This window comes from Tupaia chinensis, unplaced genomic scaffold (genome assembly GCF_000334495.1).
Source record: "Tupaia chinensis unplaced genomic scaffold, TupChi_1.0 Scaffold000532_1, whole genome shotgun sequence".
Lineage (NCBI taxonomy): Eukaryota > Metazoa > Chordata > Mammalia > Scandentia > Tupaiidae > Tupaia > Tupaia belangeri.
Genome location: NW_006160045.1, coordinates 1503236 through 1523796, shown reverse-complemented (window position 1 = coordinate 1523796; position 20561 = coordinate 1503236). Strand labels below are relative to the sequence as shown.

The following is a 20561-nucleotide window of genomic DNA, read 5'->3' as shown; positions in this document are numbered from 1 at the left end:
TTTATTATTCATGGGTAAAACTGAGGCAAACTGACAAAAACTCCTTCAGCCTTCTCCCATGGCAACTACTGATTCATCTTTATCTGCACTTGTGTCTTTATTGCTTCCTGCTGCAATGGAAATATGATAGGTATCGCTTATATTTTCACTTTCTTTTTTTTACTGTCCTGATTCACTTCTCAAAGTATTTAAACATGTTTAAGCATCTCCTCTCTTGAAAATAGCCTCTTAGCATTCTATCTCTAATCCCTCAACTGTCACAGCCACATATATATTGTTTTTGAAAGAGAAATATAGACTAGATATCTCAACATCCCCAGAGCCATGAGAGTTGAGTGAAAACAGTTTCCTGTCAGTTTACTTGATCTCATTGCCAAATTCCACACTATTGATCACTTCTCCCTTGAAAATCTTTCTTAAACTTTTTGTTTCTGTGATGCCTAATTACATTCTGATTTTTCTTCTACCTTTCTCTCTCTCTCTCTCTCTCTCTCTCTAAGCCTCTTCTCTAAGCAGGTCTGGGACTTGAACCATGCAATTGGCCATGTGGGATCCAGCTGCCTTAACCTCTGTGACACCTTCTGGTCCAAGATGTTGTGATTTTGAATGGAAAGGCAAAATCAAAACCCACAATTTCTTCCTACCAAGTGGCCTTGTTCTTTCGGGAAAGTAGATTAAGCCTTTACATGACAACACTTTTGTTTTATTGCTAAAAGCTTATAACCCTTTACCAAAGAGGCCCAGGGTAGTTTTCGTTCATATGCTTTCTTCTTGCTCATTTAAAATCTCATTTATTATTGATCAAATTTAGATGCTTTTATTTTTTACATAGTACCCAGTGGTAAAACTGATCATTTGGTCAAAATACAAAAATCACTTAATAAAAGAATTAATAAAAATGAACTGCATAAAATTCAGATAACCATTTAAGTTCTACTTATCTAGAATCGTTTCTAAACTTAATATAAATATTTTCTGACTTTATCTAAGAAACTCTGAATTTTTCTCCCAGATGACATTTTCCTGAATGAAAAAGACAGCTAGAGACCCAACTGGCTCATTTTTAAAAAATAATTTTCTTTACACAATACATAGCCTGACACACAAGTAATTTGCCTCTTACTACATACACTGTAATCCTAACTCTGGTTATGGATTAGAGTGAACAGTGAAGAGAGGTGGAAAGCTAACCATGATAACCATATTATTTTAGACCTGCTTATGCTATTGATTTAATTCGTTTCTTAATGTGTCATTTTGCTAACAGTAAACAACAAACATGGCTTATTCACTAAGTGGATTTTGACATATAAAAGAAGCCGGCAAACTGGCTGCTTGCTGCCTGTTTGTTCAGAGCTGAGGTCTCCAGAGCTCTCAAGCAATCTTGTTCATCAGTAGGATGCGGGAGCACACAGGGACGGCTGTCTGTGTCTGGTGGACTCTCCCTTTCATCCTGAGATGAGGACCAGGATATCATCCATATCTGGCCATTTTATGTGCAGCAGCCACTTCTGATTTTCCTCTTTACTTTGGTATGGCTGGGAAGAAGGAAGAAGCCAGGTTTATTTGTGGCACTAAATTTCTTTTCAGACTTTTCCTCCGGGTTTGCTGTGAAATAAAGAGCACATCAGTTAGTAAATGGCATTATATGACTAACTCAATCTTCCAGGGTCAAGTTGTACCACCAATTTATACAGAGATTTTAATCCTCTTAGAGCAAAAGTATAGCTGTTTACTAACCAGCTAAAATTGCTGTAGTCTTAGACTCTAATATGTTCTCCTGATTCTCCACAGACAAGGAAGGAGGCTTAGTTCCTTAGATCAACCTGCCAAACTCCAGCTAGGGCGACTTTCCAAGTTGCACAGTCTATTTGTGTTTAATTTTCTATTCTTCTTCTACTTTTTCTTTTTTAAAAATGCATTTCATTGTTTTATTCAGCAAATATTTTTTGAGAGTCTCTTATATGCTAGTGTGTTCAAGACCCTAGAGTTACAGCCAAGAATAAGTTAGTCCCAGGCTTGGATCTTACACTCTACTGGAATAGAAACAATAAAAGTAAATTGTTTTTAAGAAAAAATATGTATTTTTAAAAGTGCTTTTAAAAATAAAAAGAATTCTTGGGACCAGCAGTTAGCATAATGGCTATGTCACTGGCCTCCTATTTAGTCGACTGTGGTTCGAGTCCCGGACCCAGTGGCTTAAAACTCACGCCGGGCACGTGTGCATGTGTGCCTAAGATCCCAAGAGGAGAATGGAGGAGAAGGGATGGCGGTGTGGCCATCCCCCCTGGGGGGTGATTTCTCACTTTCTGTCTCTCTGTCTCTGTCTGGCGAGTGCACATGCCCTATAGCAAAAACCTCTCCAAATAAATAAATAGAATTCTTATATGATGCAGCATCAGGTAGTGAATAGAGTTGTGAAAAAAATAAAATAAAATAAAGCCTGGCAAGGAGGCAGAGAATGGTGAGAAGGGAGGGGCTCTGCAGTGTTCATTATTTGAAAACTCCCATGGATTATTCTGACCAGAACTAACCCAGAGGCTCACGTTATCTCTGAATTACATTCCATTGTTTTTAAGTGTCCAACTCTGAGTTCGTTGGGTTTAAATCTCAGCTTTATTACTTGCTTCTTTTGTAATTTTAGATGACTTACTTATCCTCTATTTTGTGTTGTTGTTTATTTACTTATTTTTTATACATTCAACCACTATCACTACAGCTTGTAAAGTGAATTCTCCCAGTATGAACACACTGTATATTAGTCCAGTTAAAGGTATTTAGCCTCTGTTTCAGTTTTCGAAATTGTAAAATGAGGATGGTAACTGTAACTACCTCAAAGTGTCACAAAGATAAGTCAAAGAGTCCAAAAGTATTGTACTGATTATTGGTGCACTGATTTAAAAATAATGTTAGCCATTATCATTAGCAATATTACTGAGTTATAGTTTATATACTCTTTTCAGCTAAAATGGAAGGATGAAAATTTCTGTCATTAAAAATTCTTTGAAAAAATTATGGCATATGCTGTCATATACATATACCCTCTTTCTCTTAACTCTTGGGTCATTGGAAAAGTCGTGACACATTTTTGCATAGAAAAACACGTCATGGACTGAGCAAGATGGCAGCCTCTGAGATGGTTAGGCTACAGCTTCAAGTTGATTCCCCATCGCCAGCCCTCACTCTACTGCCTTCTGGCTTCTGGTGAATTCAAACAGATGCTGAGTCATCAAGGATTTCAGCAGTCTCATCCGTGTCAGCTTCACTTCTGGGGCCCTTCTAGGCCTCTACCTGGTGGGAGGGAGGGGACAGAGAAGGACTCCTGCCTCCCCCTGAGAGTGCAGACCTGGGGAGGAACCACTGCCTCAGAGTTAAACTACAAGAGAGAGAAATTGCTGAGAATTCTGTAGTAGTCAGTAATGGTGATGGTACTCATTTATCACCTAGGAAAGCCAAGAAGCGGACATTTAAATTGGAGGAGGCTGCAGAAACTGAACTGGATTACAAATATTCAAAGGAACATTGGAAGCAGCAACAGAATAATAGGAATCATGAGAAGGCCTTAGATCTCAAACCAAAACCAGATCAGAGTGGGAGGAAAAAAAAATTAAAAAAAAAAAGGAAAGAAACGTGGCATAGTAAGTGATGATGATGAAGAGACCAAAAGAAAATCACCAAAGAGAAAAGAGAAATTCAAATATAAGAAATAGACCAAAAATTCCCAATCTCCTAAAGCGCAGGCTGTGAAAGGGTGGACCTCACAGAGCTGTAGTCCTCCAAAAGGGTCTGCTAAAAACAGTGTCATTGAAACCAGAAGGAAAGGCGGCAGAGGCATTTGTTCAAAAGAGAACCCCAATTCCTCCCCGGCCTCTGACTCTTTCATGAATCAGTCAGTGATGGGACCAGAAATGTCACTCTGGGGTCCAAAGTGCCTCAGAGAAACTATCGACCAAGTTATCAAAAGAAGGAATCTCTACAAAAAAACACAGCTGCAAACGAACCAGCTATAAAAACTGGCTTTAACCCTACCCCCAACAAAGGCAAGACTACCCAAACATCATCTTCCAGTTCTGACAAAGAGTTCAGAGTCAGATGACCAGTGCACGATGTTAAAGAGCACCCTGGAATGCCCTGCAGGTTTCCTAAAGACAATAGGCCTCTCTGTAGGAAGAGGCTGGCTTGGATCAGAGCTGTTATCACAGATTCCAACTGCTGTGGGATGGAACCTTTCTGATACAAATGGTGGCAGACAGCCTCCTGGACCTCCTCCTAATATGTCTGTTCCCCTGGTCCAGGTTTGTGGGGGGGAGGTCAAGAGGTCCAGGCTTGTGGGGGAGAGGTCCAGGATGAGGGAATGCTGTTTCCTGTGTCTTAAGTAGAAACACTGACTATCAGAAGCAGCAGCAATGAAATGAAATAGTAACAAACTCATCTACTATTATAGAGAATCCAGTGAGACTCTCAAGAAAGGTTCCAGTCTGTTACCGCTCTTAGCAGCTGCTACTCAAGTTGGAGAAAAGATTGCATTTAAACTTTTGGAACTAACATCCAATTACTCTCCTGATGTCTCAGACTACAAGGAAGGAAAAGTATTAAGCCACAATCCAGACACCCAGCAAGTAAAAATAGAAATTCTTTCACCCTTACCTGCCTCAAAAGAACCTGGGAGATTTGATTTGGTTTATCATCACAAAAATGGAACTGAGGTAGTAGAGTATGTTGTGACACAGAAGAATAGGATCACTGATTTTTGGAGAGAGTTGATTGATCCAAGACTGATTTGCTGAATCTCTGAATAACACATCATGTACAGAACATGCCTGAGTATGACCTTGCCGCCGCAGAGTTTATGAATAAGTCTTGTTTGTGAAAGTGACTATTAACTAACATTTTTTTTAAAAAAAGAGGGTTTGAAAGTTGTATCAATTTTTTATTATCTTCACATTAACTGCATAGGAAAAAATCTACCTCATCATTTAAAATAACATGAGAGTTGGTTTTTATAGACCTTTTTCAGGTTTAATTTTTGTTAACAAAATTTTAAACATGACACTCCTTACAGGCATTGTTAATATTCCAATATGTATAGTTTCTTCTCTTTTTTTTTTTAATTCTTTCAATCATCAAGTAGCCATTATGTCAGTAGGAATTCATAATACCAAGTACAAGACTGTGCTGCTCAGTAAGTTTTACTAAGTAACATTTTAAAACATTGAAGGATGTTACTTGACCTAATGTTTTTTAATATTGAGTTGTTTCATTAAATGTGAAACATCTTATAAATTTCAGATATCTCATACTTGTAGTCATCAAGAGTTAACAGGTTTGTTGCAGGCATTGAGTTAAGGAATTCTTTCACATTTTCCTCATGTTTCAAATTAAGGATTCTCAGGTCCCTGTGTAGAGCAGTGAACATAAGAGCTGGTGTGTGTGCCTGGAGAGCTCCTATTCCAGAGACCTGTTATCTTGTACAAGACGCTGAGCACCTGATTGAGTGTGCTGGAGTGAGGATCTTGAACGGAAGCTTCTTTTTCTGTCATTATTGAATGCAAAACTAAAATGGCAAAATATATACTGTGAAAATTGCTTTCTTTTAAAAAAAAGATCAGATCCCTCCTTCAGCTTTGCAAATTTTTAAATAAAATCTTATCGAACTAAAACAAAAACAAACACATTGTGACTTTTCCAACTCAGTATTTTTCTGATTGGGTATGTTTCCACACTTTTTTTTTTTTTTTTTTTTGCCATAAGGTGTGTGAGGGAAATGAGAAGTCACTCCCCAGGGGTATGGCTTCACTACAGTTCCTTCTCCTCCATTCTCCTGGGATTTGGGGCATGCACACACACACACATGCCCTGGTATGATTTTCAGTCCATCAGGTCTTAGACTCAAACTGCAGTCTGCCATGTGGAAGTCTAGCAGCTTAATAATTTTTTTGGCTAAACCAGAAGGGACTTTTTAATGATGGTTTTATGATCCTTTTTCTGCAAGTAAGTGGAGCTATCTACATTTTTTACTTTCTTATGTGGTCAGTGACCTATCAAAATGTTTAAGAGAAAGTGAAGTGTCTACTAGGACATCAGAAATATTGAAAATTCCATTGTGTTTGGGCAGATAATTGATTACTCTTTGTGATATCTGATAAAATTAATGCAGAAGAGTCAATTTATGGTTATCTGAGTACACAATAGCCATTATGTATATTAACTATGATTAGTTAAGTTTTAATTCTGTATTGTCTTCTCTCTGGCACATAAGACATATTTGGCCATGTTCATTCTGTCAATTAGTGTTTATACATAGAGAATGTAAAATCTATTTAATATCAGATGAGGCAAAGTTTTAAGTAATAATGCAAATGTGGGCATAAAAGATAGGAATTATAGAACCCAGTGCAAATATTTTTTGGATACCCTTTTAGTTTTAGGTTATTTATACTACTATGTTTCACCCATTACTTAAAACAGTTAAAAGTAAATTATTAGGTTGTCAGGAACATCATGATATATTTTTCTGTTTTTTCTATGCAGAAATGCGTCATGGCTTTCTCAATGACCCAGTATATTATTTTTATAGAAAACTCTTGTGTTGCCAAAACTCCTTTTTTAATTTATCTATTTATTTATTTATTTACACTCATTCACTGTACATCAATATAGTATACAAAATGAGATTTTCCATTCAGTGTAGCTCGTATATTGGTTCAATCAAGGATATTACATACATGTATCATTAACAAATCATTTTCTATTTCTTGTTTCTTATATATTTTGCCTCACCCCCTTGATTCCCTAACTCTCACCCTTTGCGAACTCCCCCCCTTCTACCACACTGTCTCTGGTATGTACAGTTGCTTTCCATGCCTTTTTTCCCCCCACATTTTATTGATTTGCTAAAGATCTTAATTAAAGACTTTCAATAGCAAGCACAGCTGATATATACATATTTATGAACACATGTTTGACTTTAGGCATAAACCTCAGTGAGTAAAGTGAACATACTATAAAGTAGTACCTTGCCTGGGCTAGATAGCTTACTGCAGTCATTAAATAGGTGTTAATAAGTCTTTGTCAATGCATTTTTTTAATTTCAAAAAAAAAGTTTTCGTTTTAATAGATCAAAATTTAAAAATTTTAACAGAAATTTGCTTAAAAGTTAAAGCCAGGAAAAAGGTAAGATCAGATCCCTCCTTCAGCTTTGCAAATTTTTAAATAAAATCTTATCGAACTAAAACAAAAACAAACACATTGTGACTTTTCCAACTCAGTATTTTTCTGATTGGGTATGTTTCCACACTTTTTTTTTTTTTTTTTTTTGCCATAAGGTGTGTGAGGGAAATGAGAAGTCACTCCCCAGGGGTATGGCTTCACTACAGTTCCTTCTCCTCCATTCTCCTGGGATTTGGGGCATGCACACACACACACATGCCCTGGTATGATTTTCAGTCCATCAGGTCTTAGACTCAAACTGCAGTCTGCCATGTGGAAGTCTAGCAGCTTAATAATTTTTTTGGCTAAACCAGAAGGGACTTTTTAATGATGGTTTTATGATCCTTTTTCTGCAAGTAAGTGGAGCTATCTACATTTTTTACTTTCTTATGTGGTCAGTGACCTATCAAAATGTTTAAGAGAAAGTGAAGTGTCTACTAGGACATCAGAAATATTGAAAATTCCATTGTGTTTGGGCAGATAATTGATTACTCTTTGTGATATCTGATAAAATTAATGCAGAAGAGTCAATTTATGGTTATCTGAGTACACAATAGCCATTATGTATATTAACTATGATTAGTTAAGTTTTAATTCTGTATTGTCTTCTCTCTGGCACATAAGACATATTTGGCCATGTTCATTCTGTCAATTAGTGTTTATACATAGAGAATGTAAAATCTATTTAATATCAGATGAGGCAAAGTTTTAAGTAATAATGCAAATGTGGGCATAAAAGATAGGAATTATAGAACCCAGTGCAAATATTTTTTGGATACCCTTTTAGTTTTAGGTTATTTATACTACTATGTTTCACCCATTACTTAAAACAGTTAAAAGTAAATTATTAGGTTGTCAGGAACATCATGATATATTTTTCTGTTTTTTCTATGCAGAAATGCGTCATGGCTTTCTCAATGACCCAGTATATTATTTTTATAGAAAACTCTTGTGTTGCCAAAACTCCTTTTTTAATTTATCTATTTATTTATTTATTTACACTCATTCACTGTACATCAATATAGTATACAAAATGAGATTTTCCATTCAGTGTAGCTCGTATATTGGTTCAATCAAGGATATTACATACATGTATCATTAACAAATCATTTTCTATTTCTTGTTTCTTATATATTTTGCCTCACCCCCTTGATTCCCTAACTCTCACCCTTTGCGAACTCCCCCCCTTCTACCACACTGTCTCTGGTATGTACAGTTGCTTTCCATGCCTTTTTTCCCCCCACATTTTATTGATTTGCTAAAGATCTTAATTAAAGACTTTCAATAGCAAGCACAGCTGATATATACATATTTATGAACACATGTTTGACTTTAGGCATAAACCTCAGTGAGTAAAGTGAACATACTATAAAGTAGTACCTTGCCTGGGCTAGATAGCTTACTGCAGTCATTAAATAGGTGTTAATAAGTCTTTTTCAATGCATTTTTTTAATTTCAAAAAAAAAGTTTTCGTTTTAATAGATCAAAATTTAAAAATTTTAACAGAAATTTGCTTAAAAGTTAAAGCCAGGAAAAAGGTTAGGATTCAGTTCAAATAGTAGGTAGATGAACCTATCAACAGTTCAAGGGAAGAGTAAAGTCCTCAAATTTGGAAATCAAAGCATTGAAGAAAATCAGTAATGTTTTAGTCTAAAGTCAAAAATTCAATTTCACTAGTTCAGAGTCACATAATTAATATCTCTTCTATTGAAAGTGCAGTGTTACTGTGGTCTGATCTTTCCATTTAAACTCTGCAAGTTAACATTCAGCATTATTATTGATATTTCTGAACCTATCCCTACCATTAAGTTGGTCTTTTTCTTGGTCATTTCTTGTTCTCTTACTTCTGTCTGTCTTTAGTGTTCCTGGTATAGGACTCCCTTCAACACTGCTTGAAGGGCTGATCTGGTGTTGGTAAATTCTTTCAGGTTTTGCTTATCTGAGAATGTTTCGGGCTTTTCTTCCCATATGAAGGATAATCTTGCCGGATGTAGTATTCTTGGTTGAAATTGTATTTCACTTAACACTTTGAGTATATTTTTCCATTTTTCCCTTGCTTGCACTGTTTCTGACAAGAGATCCGACATGAGCCTTATGGGATATCCTTAGAAAGTAACTTGACGTTTCTCTCTTACCAGTTTTAGTATCTTGTCTCTTTCTGTGGTTTTGGTCAATCTAGCTATGATATGCCTTGAGGAAGATCTTCTTGGGTCAATTCCATGTGGGTTTTTTTGTATTTCTTGGGTATTTGAGTGCCTCTCTAGTTTGGAAAGTTTTTTTCCAGGATTTCATGGAATAGATGATCAATTTCCATGTCAGTTTCTTTACCTTGTGGGATACCGATGATCTGGATGTTTGGGCATTTAACAGTATCTAGTATTACTCACATGCTATTGTCAGGTTGTTGTTTGTTTTTTATTTTTTTAATCTCAGTCTTTTTGTTGAATTTTTCTAGGTCAGAGGTTCTATATTCTATATCTGAGATTTGATCTTCTGTATAATCTAATCTGCTTTTGATATTTTCAATGGAAGTTTTGATTTCCTATATTACAATTATGTAAACAATTATGTTTGACTCTTTTTTATGATGTATATCTCCTCTTTCAGATCATGCACGAATTTCGTCACCTCCTAGATCTCAGTGTCTCTTTTCTCCTGTATCTTCTGGAGGTGGTTGTGTCTATTCTCTTGCTTCTCTGTTAGCTTTGACACTATGAATATTTTAAATTCTTTACCTGACATTTCCATGAGTTCCCTTGTATTCCTTGTGGAGGCAGAGGAGTTATTCTTTTCCATTAAAGAAGAGATATTTTCTTTGTTTCTCATATTTCTTGTGCCTCTGCAGTGGTTTCTGGTCATATGATGGATTATACATGTTTTCCTATTTTTTTGGAGTTAAATCTGAGCATTCAGAGGAATGCAAGAGTTGACCTGTAGTCTGAAGACAGTACTGTTTTTCCTCCCTTTGTACAACTGATTCAATGCAAATTGAGGATTAATCTGATTCTAAAAGTATTCAGATATTTGGCTACTGAGCATCTAGACCTTTCTAGAAAATCAATGTATGGAGGCTAGCAGAAGAATGAGAAAGGTAAAAACAAAAGGAAAAAAAAAAAAGAGGAGGAAATAAAAAGAAAGAAGAAAAAATTTTTTTGTCAAAAAATGAAAACTGCTCAGAACTCAAATATAGATGGCTGCTGCTTATCCTGGCTCCTGGCTAGACTGGGGAGCAGAGGGTGAAGTCTAGGCAGAGGGTCTTCCATGGTCGAAATCCCTGTTGCCAAAACTCTTATGACTAATTAACAGAGCTGAGGACTAATAGTAATATGAATATTCATATTCTCATTAAGTGCGCAACCTAACAAAATTATGATCAAGTTTTCTATATTAATTATATAAGGCCTCTTTTAAATGTTGTTGTTACTGTCATTGTTGGTTTTTATCTATTATTGAATTAGGCACAGACAATAAGAGCCATCTCCTTTCTGTTTTTAATCTGACATTACAGTAAGGAGGCTTTATAAAATTACTATGTGCTAGATCTTCCTCTTCATGATGTTCTATTTTAATGTTGGGTTAAATGGCCCCAGGTGCAGTTAGGCCCATGCAAGCTTCCAGAACCAGGAGAGGAGTGAAAGGGTTGAATTGTAGGACATTATGGTGTAATACGGTACAACAGCATGAGCCTGAAATTTGGGGCCAGAGTAGATCTCAGCTTGTCACTTAACTCATAAATTATCTCTGGCAAGCCACTGACTTTGTTCTAGGCTCCTTTTTTAAAATAGTTCTAAGATGAATCTAACATTTTCTTTGTGCTGCAAAGGAATCATTTTATAAATCATTCAAAGGAATGATTTATAAAAATACTTTGCAAACTGTAAAGCATTATATGTTAGTTATTCTGGTTAATATGTGGGAAAAATTCTTGTGAATGAGCCAGATACTTATTGATGTCCAAGTTCCATCCTGTAGGTACCAATAAGATTAAGAAACAAGGATGGTTCCAGGACCCTCGGCTTTGTTGTGTTAAACCACCTGCCTTCTAAAACAGCTCAGTGAATTTCAGTGAAGCTCTAGAAAACCTTCATCAGTTTAGGCAGATATGGCCTATGTGATTTTTCTTCCTCTCTGTCCAGCAAATCTGTGATTTCCATCTCACAGAGCTAACACACATGTCTGGAATATATATATATATATATGAGAAATCACTCCCCAGGGGCGATGGCCATGCTGCAATCCCCTCTCCTCCATTCTCCTCTCGGGATCTTGGGTACACACGCACACGTGCCTGGCATGAGTTTGAGCCACCGGGTCCAGGACTCAAACCGCAGTTGACTACATGGGAATCCAGTGACATAGCCATTATGCCAACTGCTGGTCCTGGAATATTTATTTTTAAAATATCAGTTGAAATAAGTTTAGGTGCAGAATGTTTCTGGGAGCAGAGTAGTATAAAAAAAAAAAAACAACTTTACAGAAACGGAGTGCATGAATTAATTAACTAGGGAATTAGTACTAACTTACTTTTTCGTGTAGACTATGACCTCCCTTCTTCTTTCCTACAATGCCATCTGAAGATTCCCTTTGTGCTTCTGAACCAATAAGTGGAAGGAATCTTAAAGTAGTGGGGCTTGGGACCTGGAAACCATAAATAGTCAGATATATGCAAGTAAATTGCCTTGATGGGGGAGTGAAAAGTGAGAAGGCCTAGCTTCTTCAGAATATACCCTCCTTCCCAATTGCTCACTATGTATTTTTTAAGGTTTTTGCCATAGGGTATCTACACTTGCCAGAGAGACAGAAAGTGAAAACTCACCCCCCCCCCCCGGGGGAATTGCTACATTATAATCCCCTTTCTGCCATTCTCCTGGGATTTGGGGCATACATGCACATGTGCCTGGCATGATTTTCAAGCCACAAGATCCAAGACTCTAACTATAGTTGGCCATGTGGGAGTCCAGTGCCTTAACCACCAGGCCACTTGCTGGCCCTCCAGTTGCCCACTATTAATTCTTGATAGTTCACCATTAGCATCATCTGTTAGCATAAGTGTTTGATACTTGTGATAAACATGTTCTTGGGAAAAATGTTAAATTTAAGATAGAAGTTAGGTTAAAAACTTTGGTTTATTATTTCATAGGTTTATTAATTAGTTATTTAATTGAGGTTATCTGGGGTAGAGATATGAAGGATGGATATGAATTTGGAAGGAAACAAGGGGTGAATGAGTCCTGGGGAGAAGGTAACCCAAGTATAGTCACAGAAGTAATGTAAAAACAAGTGATACTTGGGCTAGCAGGTAGCATAGGGGTAAGGTGCTGGACTCCCACATGGCCAACTGTGGTTTGAGTCCTAGACATGGCAGCTTGCTTTTTTTCTCTCTCTGGTGAATTAAAATAATAATACATAAAATTAAATAATTCTTTTCGAAAATTTTTTAAAAAGACATGTCATAGGGCATTTCTTGAGTATTGGGAATGTAGAGAGAATGTGGTGGAAAAGGAGGTCATTCGCTTCTATCAAAGGCCAGATCAAGGAAGGTTTATATGCCATACTGATCATTTGCATTTTATCCCGTAGGTGATAAGCCTCAGTGTAAAGTTCAAAATAACTACCATGTGGAATGACACTGGCAAGTGATCTAGGCTACTGATACCCAGAATCCAAGACTTCTCTGGAATTGGATGTGATTTTCTCCAGCCTTGCTTTGTAGCCCAGAGTCAGGAATGAGATCTCAGAGTTACTATTTTTCTGTTACTAGTCTAGTCCTAGGAACCACCAACTCACCCTGTATATAGGAAGAGAACCAAAAACAATCCCCGCTTCTCTGTTTTCAGTCATGAACCCTTCTAAGGCATATCTTCGAATCTGTAAAATGAAGGAAAGAATGCTTAAATGAAAAGGGCACATCCCATTGTGGCAAAATACCTGGGTTCAAATCCTGACTCTTTATTTTATTTATTTATTTTTGAGAGTTCTTTCTGCTATAGGATGTGTACACTTGTGAAAGAGAAAAAGGGAAACAGAAATCATCCCCCAGGGTGGATGGCCATGCTGCAATACCTTTTCCTCCATTGGCCTCTTGAGATTTTGGGCATGCATGTGCACACATACAATGAGAGTTTCAAGCCACTGGACTCAGGACTCAAACCACGGTCTACCATGTGGGAGTTCAGAGCCTTAACGAGAATGCCACCTGCTGGCCCCACCTCTTTCATTTATTAGCTGCATGTTGACTAGTTACAAGAATCAAACAAGATCACATATACAGTGAGGTGCTACTTACATGGAAGATTTAGTATCATTCTATTATTATTACTGGTAACAATATGTCAAAAGGAAATTAACAGAAAAGAAATGAATAGATACATATTACATAATTGAGAATGAAAAGAAATAGACAAACAAGATTCTCTGGAAAAATCAGAATCCTAAGTACAAAGCATTTCAACTCAATTTTGGCATTGGGACTTTGTTATTTTACCAACCCACTGAGGTAAGAAGAGGACCAGGTTTGTCAAATTTGGAGCATTCCACTGTTTCAAGGGCTTTACAAACCTTTCTAAAGATGTCCCAAAGTTAGTTAAATGTGTCAGTTACTTTTAAAAAACTGATTTCTTAGAGGAAATGGTGGTTCAGGCACTGGATTCCCACATTACTGACCGCAGTTCAACTCCCAGATCTCTTTCTCTCTCTAGTCAAATTTTAAAAATAATTAAAATTATTAAATAATTCTTTAAGAAAATGACTTATCTCTAAATTGAAAGAGAATATTAAAAGTTAGTAAAAGCTACATATCCCTTATCCAAAATCCTTGCCTAGTAGTATTTTAGGTTTTGGATTTCTTGGAACATCTGCATAGACACAATGAGATATCTTGGGGATCAGACACAAGTCTAAACACAAAATTCTCTTAATCTATACCTTATATACATATAGCCTGAATATAGAATATTTTTGTATTGTAGCATTTTGGTTGTGATCCATCACATCAAGTCAGGTGTAGACCTTCCCACTTGAGGCATTATGTTAACATTCAAAAAGTTTCAAATTTTGGAGCATTTTAGATATTTAGATTTTTGGATTAGGGATATTCAACCTGTACCAGTGATTTCTGAGTTGTACTGTTATAATCCTATTCAACACAAAGGAGTATCTGGTACATACTATGCACACATCTTTGCCCATAAAGAGCTCATGACCTGGTGGTGGGGGTGGGAAGTAAAGGTAATTACACAATATATTCCTATTTGGTGTAGAGCATGCCAGGTGATTGAGTTAAAAGACATGAAGCAGAGACTGGGACATTTGGGGAAGGTGGAACTCACATTTATTGAGAATCTGAAAGATCACTGGTATAGATTTTCTCATTTTATCCTCACAATGACTCTTTGAGATATCTTCAGATGAGAAATGAAATAAAACTACTTATCTAAAAACTAAGTCTATTAGAATCCTTATCCCACACCTTTCCTGCCTGTCATTCTGTCTTCAGGAAAGAAAGTTATCTGGGTTCCTTTTGGAACGAAAAGTGGGGTTTTTGAAAATTGCCTTACTTGAAAAATATGTAATGTTAAATACAAAGTAGACACTGTTAGAGAATAATGACATAAGGAACACAGGTGAACCCCCGGCCCTGCTATACAAATTGGAACAATGCCCTCCACTTTGAAGCTCTCAATATGCAGTTTCTTGGCTTCATCTCTGGCTTCACTCCTGTTCATCTGCCTTCAGACATTAATGACTATCCTGAATTTGGGTTTTTAATTTCCTTGCTTTTATGTATTTAACTTTATATGCTCTGTCAAACCAGTATTTTGTTTGGTTTTTATCTGTTCACGACTTTTCACAATTGAAATCATTATATATTTAGGCAAAACATGACTCATTCAGTAGCAACATTGACTCATGTAGATGTTACCCTAGTTCATTTATTTGCACTGCTTTATACCATTCCTTTATTAATACGCCAGAATGTATGTGCCATTACACTGTACTACTTCGACCATTCTCGTACCTTTCAAGCACATGTTCAAGGGTTTCCCCAGGGGATACATTTAGTAGGTCATGACTCTTTTCAAGCTCACTTGATATGCCATCCTGTTTTGCATGTTGGCTCTACCAGTTTACACTACCACCTACCAGCAGACTAGTGTTCCACTTGTGCCACACGCATACCAGCCTTTGATACTGTCAGGCTTTTTGGTATTTGCCAAGTTGGTAGGTCTAAAAGGGTATCCCATAAAATTCTTGATGTTCATTCCCATATTTACTAATGAGCTGAACATCTTTTCCTGTGTTTTTTTTTTTTTTTTTTCTTTTTTTGGAGAGGTTTTTCGCTATAGGGCGCGTGCGCTCGTCAGACAGACAGAGAGAGACAGAGAGACAGAAAGCGAGAAATCACCCCCCCCCCCAGAGGGGATGGCCACGCTGCAATCCCTTCTCCTCCATTCTCCTCTCGGGATCTTGGGCACACACGCACACGCGCCCAGAGTAAGTTTTAAGCCACCGGGTCTGGGATGCGAACCACGGTCGACTACGTGGGAGTCCAGCGACATAGCCATTACGCTAACTGTTGGTCCCCTTTTCATGTGTTTTTTAAAAAATAATTAATTAATTAAATTCATAAGATAGAGAAAGAGAGGGATAAAGAGATAAACAGCCTTAACAGGATCCCCATACCAAGATTCAACAGCAACCTCAGCTCGCCAGGATTATGGGCACACATGCATGTGCCGTCATGTATGGAAAGGTCTCAGACACAAACCCAGTATGTTCCCGTGTGGATTGGCTGTACCACCACCTTACCACTGCCAGTACCCTTTTCAATGTGTTTAATGGCATTTTTTTTCTTTTGCGAAGTATCTATATAATTTTTTAACTTTTTTTTTCTTTTAGTTTTGAGAAATTACTCCCCAGAGGGGAATGTCCACAGCATGATCCCTTCTCCTCCATTCTCTTCTCAAGATTTTGGGCACTCATACACATGCACCCAACTTGTTTTTCAAGTTGCTGGGCCCAGGACTAAAACCATGAAGTCAGCCATGTGGAATCAGCTGTCTTAACCACCATTCCACTGACTGGCCCTTTTAACCATTTTTAAATTGGACTGCCTTTTTTCTCATTGATCTTTAGAATTCTTTGCATATGCTGGATACTGATATTTTGTCAGCCATATGTTACAAAGGAGGGTGAACTTGGACAGATGGAGAGAGGTTGGAGATATGACAAGGACACTCCAGGTAGATGGAACTGTAGGGGCAGAAGACGGATGGAAATGCTTAGGGAAACAACAATCAGTGTGATTTGTAGAAAAGAAGATCACTGTAGATTAGTAAAGGGGGACACACTTAGAAATCAGTTTGGTTACTTTGTGAAAGATCTTGAGGAAATAAATTTAATTAAGGCCAAACCTTAGCCTAAAGACTCACACTATATCCATTCTTTAGAAGTGTTAAAAATAGAAATAGAATGAAGAGCAGTACGTTTTTATGTCCTAATTCCATACTAAAGAAAAGTGTATCTAAGAAAGGTAGAGTAATGGCTACCGAAGACATCCACACCTAGTCTCTTCACTTTCAACCTGTGAATATGTTGTCTTATTGGCCGAAGGGACTTTGCAGATGTGATTAATGTTAAGAACCTTTGAGATGGGAAGTTTATCCTGGATTATCTAGGCAGGCCCAATCAAGTCACATGAATATTTAAAGGCAGAGAATCTTGGGACCAGCAGTTGGTATTGATGGCTATGTCACTGGAGAAGGGATTGCCGCATGGCCATCCCCCCGAGGGGGGTGATTTCTTGCTTTCTATTTCTTTGTCTCTCTCTGTTTTTCTGGTGAGCACACGCACCCTGTAGCAAAATCCTCTCGAAAAGAAAAAAAAGCCAGAGAATCTTTCACACTGGGTTAGAAAAACATGTGATCACGTGGTCAGAAAGACATAACCTTTCTGGCTTAAAGAAGAGGGAAGAAGTGCCACAGACTTAAGGAATATGGTCTCTCCTAGAGTCTTCAGAGAGAAACACAGCTCTGGTGATACCTCAGTTTTAGCCCATTGAAATCCAGGTCAGGTGTCTGATCTAGAGAATTGAGCGATATTAATTTGTATTGTTTAAGCCACCAAATTTGTAGTAATTAGTAATAGCAGCAATGGAAAATTAATGTGCAATATTGCTGGACATACCTGAGTTCAGTAAAGCAAAAGCAAAGTTTTTTTTTTTTTTTTCTCCATTTTTCTTATATCTTTTTTGTGCTTGCCAGAGAGAAAGAGAGAAATAGTGACAAATCCTCCCCACACACACACACATCCTGGGGTGGCCATGCCAATCTCTTCTCCATTCTCCTCTGGGGATTTTGGGCACACACACACAGGTGCCTGACATGTCTCTCAAAGTGCAAGTCTGGGACTTCACTGCTCATTTGGCCATTTGAGATCCAGCCACCTCAACCTCCATCACCACCTGATGGCTCGTGTTGTCTTTTCTTTTGTAGTTTATTTATTTGTTTTTCTACCTTGGGAGAAGACAGAGACTTGAAAAACTTAAAATCCTGTTCCACTTCAAAGGCTTTGGGAGGTGTCCGTTTGAAAAGTAGAGACAAAGAGCTCATTTTTTTCCATCTGTATATAAAGGTACAAGAAAAAAATGTTAAATACATACCCATACCTTTTGTTCTCTGCCTACTAAACAAATATTCTCCCTCAATGGCCCCCATTCCCTGGTTCCCATGGCACCAGCCCCAGAGATGCCACCTCTGCACCTAACTTTTATTCCACTTAATTTCTCAGATTTCCCTCTAGAGAAAAAACAGCAATTTCTACTTAGTCTGAATGTATCCAGAGACAAGTTCAATAAGAATCGTTAAAATATATAATATATATACATATAAATATAAATTCAATGCCTGACTTTTATGTTAATCAGGAAAGCTTCCCCAATAGTTAAAACCTACTTACACATACATTTAGAAAGTCACATTAAAACATTTTTAAGATACAAATAATAAGTCCTGAGATGGAGTCATTCTACAGAATAGTGCCATTTTGCTACAGACAATCCCTAATTACTTAGTAATAAATAATCATTTGAGCATACATTTTAGCTATCACAAATATGCCATACCCTTATTTATTTATCTATGATTTATATCCATTCTTTCTGCTTATAATATTCTCCATTAATCATTCTTTATTTGAGAACCTACTGTGTGATAGGCACTGAGCTGAGGACTGGGGTACAAAGATATAAAACAAAGAGCCAGTCTGCAAGAGACTCACAGTAGAGTGAAGAAAACACAGAGTAATATCTCAAGTGCTAAGAGGCATGATGTTCAAGGCTAAGCAGTTACTCAAAATGTAGGAATGATCAAGTTTGCTTGGTAAATTTTACTACATCTGGTGAGGCGTGGCTATCTACACCCCTGTTTCATTTTAGCCAACCCTCCTCTTCTCCAGTACTCCTTACTGACCAGGTAAGACAAACCTTGAACACTCCAGTGGGGTTTTGTCACTCACCCCGGAACCCTTCTTGATTGTTCTCACATTGCCCCTGTTTTAAACTGAATTCTTTATGGCTTTTGATTCTTAGTTTCAGTTTCTATTTGCTACCCTACCTTTCTACCATTTAATGGCCTTGAGTCTTGTCCATTTTGCTTCACTTAGGACTTCCCCAAAGGACTTTATTTCTGATGACTCTTCTGATTCTTCCCATTTGGGACTCATCCTCATTGGCTTCTTCCGTTTTGGTCTGCTGGATGTCATTAGCTGAGGTAGATCATGTCCCGTGAGAGCTACTCATTTAGACACCTACTATCTAGGGCTAAGCTTTGCTGATGTTGAAAGCTCAGTTGAGTACTGATTTCTTCCATTGTAACAAAGGCCTGACCATACCCAATACCAGGACTGAAATTTGCAAAAGCATAGAGCCCCTGCCCTCTAACAGTCTATGCTCTTTCAGGGAAATACTCCCTTCTCTAAACTTGTAAGCATGCTCAAGTCAACCCTACAAACCAACAACCTCATGAAACTCTTCTTCAACTTAGGGCTATTTGCCTGTCTTAAAAAGTAATCTATACTACATCTCCTGTGAAAATACTACTATGCTGATGACTCCAATAACTTCATCTATAGCTTCGACCGTTTTTAGGAGCTCCAGATGGGTCTTTCTCAATACTCATTAACATATCCACCTGGATATACCACAAGCATCTCTAACTTAAACCTGTGCCAAATCATACTCATTACCTTTGCTTTCAGACCTATTTTTCTTCTCATATATCTTATTACATTAATTCTCTGAAGTTTAAAATTTTTATATTAGCCCATCAAGAAATGCCCCTTATAATATGGCCCCTATTTTATAGACTTATCTCCTATCATGTTTTCCCTACATGCCCCTTGAACTCTAAAATCTCAAAAGACTTTATCATAGACTCTCATTATTTGGTGACTTTGTTCAGGAAATTGACTCTTTGATCTTGTTTGGTTAAATCCTATTTACCTCTCTGTTATTCTCTTTCTCTATCAGAAAAAAAGAATTAGCTGTTCCTAGAAGTGCTACTATACTGAATTACAACTTTTCATTTACATAATTTCTTTCTTTCATTGGACTAAAAACCTATTGAAAAGTTCTGGGCCTTTCACTGTTGAATTCTTCAAGTCTAGCACAGTGTCACAGCATCATAATAGTTTAATTCGTGTCAGTCCACAAAAAGAAAAATCAAGGGTTTTACCTTTCTCGGTCAAATATCAGAGGATATTCATATTTTTGCTGTTTCTCTGTGAACTTGCTTTCCTCTTTTATTTCTATGGGATATTCAGTAACATCACAAGGCAAAATGAAATCACTTGTTTGTGACAGTTCAAAGATCCTTCGCTGTCCAAAATATCCACAGTAATGACCGCTGAAGGCATTCCAAAGCCTAAGGGACAATAAAGGAAAGGAGGAGAAAGTAACTAGAAAATTCAGTGGAAGTTATCCTGTTCATTAGATCATTTATATAGATTTGCAATAGTCCATCAAAGATTTTAAATTGTAATCCAAGACTCTTCTTATTAAATCTATCGAGCTAATCACAATGTGAACTTTTTTTTTTAGAATTATTTTACTTAACTTTATTTATTTATTTACTTTAATTTGACCAGAGAGGGGCAGAGTGAGAGAGAGAGGTAAAGTGGGAAATCAAGCCACCAGGTCCAGGACTTGAACTGTGGTCAGCCATGTGGGAGTCCAGTGCCCTTAACCACCACAACACCTGCTGGCCCCACAATGTACACTTTCCTTTTGAGGGGGTTTGCCTTAGGTTGTGTGCACTTATGGGGGGAGGGGGCAGAGGGAGAGAAAGAGATAGAGA

At 37.3% G+C, this 20561-nt stretch overlaps 1 protein-coding gene and 1 pseudogene across 1 annotated transcript in view; one reads left to right on the top strand and one right to left on the bottom strand.

Annotated features, from left to right (window-relative positions):
• Positions 1-1218: 1218 nt before the first annotated feature.
• The window catches only part of WDR64 (WD repeat domain 64), a 101235-nt gene continuing 81892 nt past the window's right edge, over positions 1219-20561 (bottom strand). The window contains exons 17-21 of the mRNA XM_006157278.2: positions 19941-20129; positions 17724-17829; positions 12997-13077; positions 11734-11847; positions 1219-1608 (exon numbers count right to left, since the gene is read on the bottom strand). Of these exons, the coding sequence (XP_006157340.1) occupies positions 1525-1608; positions 11734-11847; positions 12997-13077; positions 17724-17829; positions 19941-20129 (574 nt within the window). The 3' untranslated portion in view covers positions 1219-1524. The remainder of the gene's footprint in view (positions 1609-11733; positions 11848-12996; positions 13078-17723; positions 17830-19940; positions 20130-20561) is intronic.
• Positions 3122-4824, top strand: LOC102469784 (coilin pseudogene; annotated as a pseudogene).